The 9,206-nt window shown below is 43.6% G+C and overlaps 1 protein-coding gene across 2 annotated transcripts in view; it reads right to left on the minus strand.

Annotated features, from left to right (window-relative positions):
• Positions 1–8,526, minus strand: part of GNAI3 (G protein subunit alpha i3) — a 37,718-nt gene extending 29,192 nt beyond the window's left edge. For both annotated transcript variants that reach the window (XM_059673668.1, XM_059673669.1), the window contains exon 1: positions 8,279–8,526. In XM_059673668.1, coding sequence (XP_059529651.1) covers positions 8,279–8,396 — 118 coding nt within the window. In that variant the 5' untranslated portion in view covers positions 8,397–8,526. The remainder of the gene's footprint in view (positions 1–8,278) is intronic.
• Between the last annotated feature and the right edge of the window lie 680 nt (positions 8,527–9,206).

Below are 9,206 nucleotides of genomic sequence, written 5' to 3' on the forward strand. Positions count from 1 at the left end.
TAAGTGTCAACCTCAGGCCACCGGCACAAAACAGAAGATACAAGCACAATTTAAATATATAAATAGAGTGTATGTTTTGATCATGGTGAGACATGCCTGACTCTACAGCTGTAGGTTTCCATGAGCAGCTAGAAAAAATTTAGAGCACTGTCTACTTTTAAGTTAAGCAATTCTGAGATGTAAAATAATAACATCACTTAAAAAAAAAAACCCTAAGACTTTCGTGTGAATATTAAAAACATTAACCATTTGAATAGACTTGGTGACAAAAAGAAGCAAACAATGAACACTAATACCTCAGCTAATCTTGGACAATCTTTCTTAAACTTTTAAGTATCTTCCAAGTCTAACTTGGAAATCAAAGGAAATTCATGTCTGAAGTCTACATCCTCCTGAAACTTGTCTAAGATCATTAGGCCATTTTTCATATACATGTCAAACAAACTTGGTCTTTTTGGAATGCTTCTTTGATTAGTTCATATTAGATATATTCATTTCTGTTACAACTTAATAGCAAATCATGGAAAATTGGATATTTCATTTACACAGAGCACTGTATCAAAACTAGAATGATTAAACAGGGATCCTAACACAATGTTACTCAGTTCAAGTAGCTTGAATTACAGAAATGATACAGATGATTGCTAAGCAGGTAACAGGATAGCCTGGATAGATAAATGCTTAAAGATAACTCTAACTTGCTAAACACTGAAAAAGAAATATACCAAAAAGTAAGACAGTTTAAAAACTGGAGGTTAAAATCAAATACTAGAACAATTTCTTTTCTTTACATTCTCTTGAACATTTACACTATGGGCACTTTATGTAATTTATGTCTTTCAGGTTTTTAACCTCAGTTTTTAACTATCTTCCTAAACAGCTTTATGTTAAACTAAGTTTGATCAAACTCAAGAATAAGAGAACTAGCAACGCAAAAACAGCCCTCTTGCCGAAACCAGTTTGGCTCAGTGGATAGAGCGTCGGCCTGCGGACTGAGGGGTCCCAGATTCGATTCTGGTCAAGGGCATGTACCTGGGTTGCGGGCACATCCCCAGTGGAGATGTGCAGGAGGCGGCTGATCGATGTTTCTCTCCCATCGATGTTTCTAACTCTCTATCTCTCTCCCTTCCTCTCTGTAAAAAATCAATAAAATATATTAAAAAAAACAAAACAAAACAAAACAAAAAAACAGCCCTGTTTATAATTTGCTAAAATACCCCCTCTGGCTGATAATATTAACTCCACAGACAAAGGACCCTGAGATCAGACCTCATGCAGAACAAGGAAAATGAAGCTCAGCGATTAGGACTGATCTCCAAATTTTCAGTCTCTTTATTTCTGTATTCTGTTTAAATTTTAAAAAAGCTCCGGTGATCTGAACAAATTTAGAGTCCACTGCTCTAGACATCTGTCTCTGTGCTAACATTCTCGCTCCTGGGTACTTAAAGCATCTCTTCTTCCCTTCCCCACTTTCCCTGACAAGTCCCAATCCCTAATAAAACAAAACTACACTAAGCCAACAAAACATAAGACAGAGCATGATAGCTCAAATCTATGAGCAATCTGCCCTGCCATGTTTTTACCTGCTCCCTAAACAAACAAACAAACAAAAAACCTATAAGCAAGATTATTAACAAGGAGCAAAATCGTCTGTTTTACCACTTCCCTTAGTTTTGGACAATTTTCTGGTGCTCATAAAAATAGTAGGGGAAAAAGTCAGGAAAAAGCAGGGATGATGAAGCACAGGTCCTGTACTGATTATACGCATTAAAAAATTAGCTCCTGAATTAAAATAGAAAGTAATTAAATTCAGGTGAATTCGGTTATTTAATAGTAATTAAATAACTATTCTGAGTTGGATGTGTTGATTATGGGAGTTTAACATCCTGCACCCTACCTCAAGTTTGAATTTAATTACATCTGCCAACCATACACAATGACAACTTAATATTGAGAATTAGCAGGCATGTTCTTGTGAATTAATGAAAAACAGGATATTTTTTCCATTGATTTTGGGAGAGAGTGGAAGGGAGGAGTAGAGATAGAGAGAAACATCAACTGGTTGCCTCCTGGACACGCCCCGACCAAGGCCAGGAATCAAGCCTGCAATCGAGGTATGTGCCCTAGACCAGAATCAAACCCACGACCCTTTAGTCTGTGGGCCGACGCTCTAACCACTCAGCAACCAGCTAGGGCTAAAGCAGGGATACAGTTAGTTCTTCAATATTTCATCTCATTCCAACTTGTATTTAATGAGTGTCCACTACATCGTAGGATTGTCATCTATTAATCATTAACTCTCTATCCATCTATTATATAAAAAGCCTGTGGTCATCACGCCATAAGGACCAGTCAGCAGGAGGCTGTGCGCGCGGGGTGGGCACAGGTGGGCAAAGGTGGGCGGGTTTCTGGGTCCCACCAAGCTGCAGGACTCAGGGTCCTAGGTGTGCCTTTTTAATAGAGAATTTGACCCCCCCCCCCCAGCCTTGGAAAGGGTAAGACTTACGGAACTCATAATACTTCACCAATCCTGCCATATTCCCACTACAGCTGGCTAGACAGTGGTGGGCACCTGACATGGCTGAGCCAATCTGACATTCTTTCCCAGGAACCTGAAATGGAGATCATGGGAACCTGACTCGGATGACATGAAGCACTTAACCACCAGGTCAGGCAGTGTGTGAGCCAGAGGTGTCAGAGTAAGCCAAAGCTGAAAATTGGGGGTGGGGATGGGCAGAGCCAAAGAAGTCATAAGTGAGCAGAGAAAGCTGATCTGAAGAGGTGACTTACCAACAAAACAGAACAAATGACTATTCTGTCCTAGGAGAAATCGGGGAGAGAGCACGCATCACAATCCTTACACACGGGACCTGGCTCTATTCATTTCTTGTCTGTCTTTGGATGTCTCATGCCTATGAAGTTGCCCACTGTATCCTTTCAATAAACTCCTCCTTGATTGGGACAAGTGTGAGAAAGTTCCTGTTCCTTACAGGCAAAACACCTTAGCATTATTTATAATATAAAGATGAGAAATACCTAGTCCTGTTGGCTCTCAAGGACCATGTAGTTAGGAGCAGGTAAGTATAAAAATAATCATAATATAAGGTAGACAGACTGTAAGAGACATAAAAAGTACTATGGTATTTCAAAGAGATGGACAGAACATCAAAAAGGTTTCATGGAGGAAAGGGAACTGCATAGTAATCACAACAGATGGAACTTTGGGATATTTTTAAAATGCATTTACTAAGAAAAAGAAAATGATGGGACCCTAAGTCAGTCAATAACAACAAAATTTTACAGGTCCAGTAACTCCAATATCTGGTTAACAAATGAGTCATAGGACTTGGTGACTGACTGGTTATAAGGATGAGAGCAAGAGAAGAGTTAAAAATCTAGATCTGTTTTCAGCCAAGAAGACTTGAGAACGATGATGCCAGAACAGGCAAGTTCCCGACAGGTGGACTTGGGGAGAGAAGGGGGGTGGGGAGGTAAGTTCTATATGGGGTTTATCCACCTGAGGGAAGCGGGGGCCTGTAGGTAACGAATTCATTGGGGAAACAGGAGAAAGACAAGCCATCTGAGGTACAGGAAAGAGATTTCTCAAAATTCCAAGTAAAAAACTGTCCTCTAAAAGAGGAACTAAAGACTCTTCGCAGTGTCTAGTTTTCTTCTTTTGCATTTTCAACTTTCCATTTTTGCATGGCTACTGATTCTCCTGGTCCCAATGAGGGACTTTAAAGAATGGAGGGCAGACAGTATTGTGGGAAAAGAACGTGATCGAATCCATGGCTCCTCTCCCCAGGAAAATCACATAAACCCCAGGTTGGTTTGTTTGTTTGTTTGTTTGTTTGTTTGTTAAAGCATGCCATGGAAGAAACCAGAAAGGAAAAGAGAGGGTTGGGGGAAAAGAGGAAGTACCTGCCAAGACCCATCCACTCCCTTTTCCTTTCCCAGCAAGTGGGGATGAGGCTCAGCACCATGAGGAGGAACTGAGTAAGGAACACAGGTCTTCGGGTTTCAACAACCTTCTCCAAAAGAGGAACCACTTTCATAGAGACAACTGCCACAGAACTAAAAGACTTCTTGGTAATACTGCAAATAAGTTTAATAGGCTAAAAATTCTTTTTAAAACAACACCAATGCAGCCCTGATTAAAAGGTTACATACCCTATAAATTCTAGTAAGTACTAAGCACCCTACTCTCTCTGTCATCACTACAGAATTAGCCTATTCAGGGAAGATTACAATCTTGTAATTCCTAAAAAGGACCACATTGTCAGACTGCAGAATGATGAGTGCATTTAAATAAAAGACACAAAGAACAGTAAGTGCTTATAAAAAAAACAAACCTATTTTTATAATGTGAATTTCTACTTTTTATGCCAGTTTTTTTTCTTTCTCAGAAACAAGATGCATCCTCACAAGAAATTTAACAACTGTCTATGAATCTTATGCCAAAAAATGGCAAACACTGCAAAGGATATCATCTTATGAGGACATAATGTAATATGGTACTTATCAAAGGACTGCCTAAGTTTTAATGAGCAGATTCAGCCAGTGATACGCAGATATCTAAATGTGAATCATCGATTGTATAACACGGGTTTAAGTGGATTAGATGATTCCAACTATCTGCATGTAACTTAATTTCTGCCATGCCACCACTGGCAGAATCCTAAAGAATAAAGCATCACCCTCATTTTGTATGTTTGCTCAAGATCTGCTAAGAGGAACTACAAGAAATGAAAACCTGGAGATAGTACAGGAATAGATCAGGCAAGAACTTACAAAACTAAGTGATAATATTTAATTTGTTCACCATAAAGGATTGATATTTACTAAATTTCTTTGGAGATCTTTAAAAAGGGTATATTAATATTTGAAAAATAATTCGATTTCTGCCTGAAACACCTTTGAAAAAAGTAGCTAAAATGATAAGCTTCACATAGTAATAACAGAGGTCACCATTTACTGAAATTTGTTTGCTGAGTATTTTACATACTTCATCTCATTTCATGTTATGAAACAGGCATCATCATTCCCACTTTATACGTGTGAAAATTAAGACACACATGGTTAAGTTACATGATCTGGGTCTCACAGCTAATAAATGGAGGTGGGAATTGAGTTTGGTTTTATGTGACTCCAAAAGCAGTGCTCTTGTCCATTATACCAGTGCGTCCCAACTATGCCACCTCATGGCACACACTGAAAATGATAATATTTGTGAGGCTTATTGAGGTAAGCTGGGTATGTTTTTTATATATCATAAAATGATGACATGAAAAATCAAACACAAAGTATTACAGATGATATTAAATACTAATTAGTATAAATCTTCCAAATGAAATATTTTCAATACCAAATTCAGAAAATTTACAGAGGAAATCATACCAAAATTACCATTTCAACGGTTGTAATGAAAAATTATAAAAATGATTTAAAATTTCAAAACTATTTTAAAAGTTTGCAAACAGCACACCTGTTTGCCATCCTATGCACTGCACTCTGATTGGAAAGCTTTGCAAAATATAATTTTGTCTTTCTATAGAATATTATGATTAAACACTAATCTGGACTATCAAGATCCTTCCAATAATATATCTAAAGGAAATTCAAATAAAAGGTAATAAAAAATTATAACACAGAAGTGCTCCTTAACTAATTCAGCCCACACTAGTTTCTTAATCTGAATTTCATACTACCTGTAATCTGTAACATTCATTTTGATTTAATAACAAAAATAACTAATATTCACTGAGCTAATACAGTGTACCAAGCTGTGTTCTACTTCACATTATTACGATATGTAATCCTCACAGCAATGCTATGAAATACCTCTATTTTCTCCATTTGAAAAGATGGGGAAGCTGAGAGAGAATTGCGTAAATAACTTTCCCAAGGTTAGAGCTGGTGAATGACAATTAGAACATGAAACAGCCTGACTGCAGAGCCCATGTTGTTAATCACTGTGCTAAACTATATCCCTGTGAGGAAGAAAATACAGTAATATTTAATGAGCACCTATTATGTGCCAGGAGAGACAGGGGCAAGTAAATAGAGCACAACTTAGACTACACTTGACAGCTTCACAGTGATGAAGTAAAAACGACTTACATGGACATCCAGGAGGTATTCTACAGCAAAAGGAAAATCCTTTCTTTGTATACTGTGATGGGTGCATTTTGCTTATAGAAACAGCAAGGAAGAAAACGGCATTTCATATGTGCGTTATGATATGGTTCCAGCAAGAGCATCTGTCTCTGTCACCTACTTGAAGTGGTTGATTAAACTTGCTCAAGAATATTAAAAAACTCACGTAAAACAATGAAATTGATAAAAATTGAAAGCAAATGCTTTAGTACTTCGATTTTTACTTACAGCTTTTGAGGTTCCCTAAGTCATCATAGGTTTCATTTTGTTCTTAATTAAATGCACTATTTAAAAGTCCTGAATAAAGATTTCTGTAGACATTTGGACAAGTTCCACCTGTCAAATCCAGCCACTTGGAGGAAAGCCTCCCAGTTTGCAACTGTACTACAATAGGCTAATGCCCTCAGGGGATCTCGGATGGGCAATATAAATCAAAACACACACAGAAGACGAGCGACACCTTTAATTTTACAACCAGCTAATGCCCTGAGTATTGTGATTTATATCAAACACCTGAAAAGCCCCACGGAGCAAGGAGCAATGAGCAACGAGCAACGAGCAACGGAGCAACGTCTGCCCAGGATTAATAGTATTTAAAGAGCATGTGCCAGGGGCCATGCTCATTCCCCAATGATACTTGTTACACAGAGAGCGGCAGTCTAGAACTACGACGTGAATTCATGCTTTCTGAAAGATCAGGTACGCAGTCTGGAAGCTCAAGCTCTCATGTGTAACTTGCGCCCTCCATCCAGAAAGCTGTTACCAGGGCTTCTCAACCTACAAACCACCAAACAGGTTGACAGGAGGAGAGGAACGGGGCACCCAGCACAGCCTGGAGTGCAGAATTAGGTGATGGTGGAGCACCTCTCTTAAAGCAACTTCTTTTCCTCAAAAATCAATTGTTTTAAAAAATAAAGTTCTACCGCTTACAGAAACCACAACTCCTACTTCTTCTCCAACAGATCCCTAGAAAATGCTTATAAGGAAACAACTGGCTTGATTTATTGACAAGCTGACGCTAGGGTTCTTTATAGCGTTTACTGAGCCTCTAGAAGCCAGCCTCTCCGATGTTTTTTAAACTAATCACGCTGAGTAAAATGCATCTGACTGCACCTAAAAGCCACTTAAAACGAATGTGGGGTAAACTGAAATCAATGTTTTTAGTTTGAAGGGACCAAAAGAGAGAGAGAGAGAGAGAGAGAGAGAGAGAGAGAGAGAGAGAGAGAGAGAGAGAGAGAGAGAGAGAGAGAGAACGGCTCACCAGAAGCCTGTCCCAGCCTGGACAGTAAATGTGATGTGTCTGGCTCCTGAATGGACCCTAAGGTAACCCCGTTTCCACCGCACATCATCCCTACCCACTACTCAGCGGCCGCCAACGCGGGCTGGACGGTCCACCACGTCTGTGGGCACCAACCTCAAGCCTCGGCTCACACCATCTCCCCTTTGCAAAACCAAGGGAAGGGGTGATAAAACCTTAGGAGGGTAAAAAGGGTGGGAAAAGGTGGGAAAACATAAACAGCCTCTGCAACCGAACTCTTCCTTTGTACCGAGAACTTGTCAGTTGGCTCGACCGCACACCTTCGCCGTACTGGGTAAGCCAGGGTTCCTCCACCTTCCCTGCTGTTCAGAGGCCCCCTCTCCGTCACCCGCGGGGCCAGCTGCGACCGCTCTGGCCCAGCCCCTCCATTTACACTCACCGCTCAAGCCCCCCGGCTCTGCCCCGCCATCAAGTATCCCCTCGCTCCGAACTCTCAAGCCATATGCAAGCCCCCCACACCGTGCCCCGTCCTCCTGGTACCCACCCTCCAACCCCCGTGCCAAGCCTTCCCCAGCCCCTTCCCTTCCGGTAGGAGCCTTTCCTCTGCACCCAACACCGTCCCATTCCCCCGCGCTCCCAACTCTCTCCGCCAAAGGCAGCCCAGCTCGGAGTCACACCCTCGCCAGCCCGATTCCCGCACCCCGCCCGGCGGAGACCAGCCGCCGACCCCACCCCGGGCCCCGGCCCGCCACGCCCTCCGCCCGCTTCGGGGTCCTCCCCGCCAGCCCGGCCGGACGCCCCTCACGGCCCCCAAGTGCCCAGGCCTCCCCGCAAGCCCCGCCGGCCCCGCCCACAGGCCCTCACCGAGGAGCAGCAGCTTCACTTCTTTCGCCGCTTTCTCCCCGTCCTCACGCAAGTTGCGGTCGATCATCTTGCTCCGCTCCACCGCCGCCTTGTCCTCGGCGCTCAGCGTGCAGCCCATGGCGGCGGCGGGAGAGGGGACCAGGCCCGGGCTCACTCACGCACCGCGGAGACTGCGGGTCGGCCGGCCGAGTCGGCGTCTGCTGCTGGGCGGCGGCCCTCTCGGTCAGCTCCTGGAGCGCCCGGAGAAACCGGATATCCTGCGTTTACGACACTTCCGGAAACGCCCCGCGGCCGTTACGGCTAGAACTGTTCCTGCTGGGGAAACTGGAGGAGCAACCGGAAGCGGAAGTACAGGGGTGGGGGATGGCGATTCCCGGCGGTGGTTCTGCCGGCTGCTCGGGTCCCGTGGAACTCGCCTTAGTCCCTTTGCATGTTTTCGGTTGTCATTTTTAAATAAATGCAGAAAAACCGTGGACTGGCTTCAGCTCATGGCGCCCTCCCCAGGGCACAGCCCCGCTTTGGATGAGGGTTGGGGAGGTGGACTCCTGTTAAGAACCCACAACCCGCCTGGGGATTTCTCACTGGCCAAACCCGGGGTCCCTGGCCAAGTGTAGGACATGTTCTCCAGCCGGGTCTGCGCAGCCAGGTCTGTGGGATGGGAGCAGACTTCAGAGCCGGGTCCTGGCCACGCTTCACCGCTGCGATCTGTCAGGCCGACCGTGCCTGGGACCTGAGCGATCCCTTTCTCCCCCTCCGTCCGCCGCCTCCTGCTCCTGGTCCGTGGGCCGTTACGTGCAGGTTTGTGTGGACCTGAGAACTGTCCAGCTACTGCGTTGTTGGCAAAGGGCTCCTTGAAGTCGCTGGCAGACTCTCCCTGGAAGGTAAGCGGGTAGTTCCTCCATAGCATGTCCTCGCTGCCTTTCCCGGG

The sequence above is a fragment of the Myotis daubentonii genome, chromosome 18 (assembly GCF_963259705.1).
Source record: "Myotis daubentonii chromosome 18, mMyoDau2.1, whole genome shotgun sequence".
In the NCBI taxonomy this organism is placed as follows: domain Eukaryota; kingdom Metazoa; phylum Chordata; class Mammalia; order Chiroptera; family Vespertilionidae; genus Myotis; species Myotis daubentonii.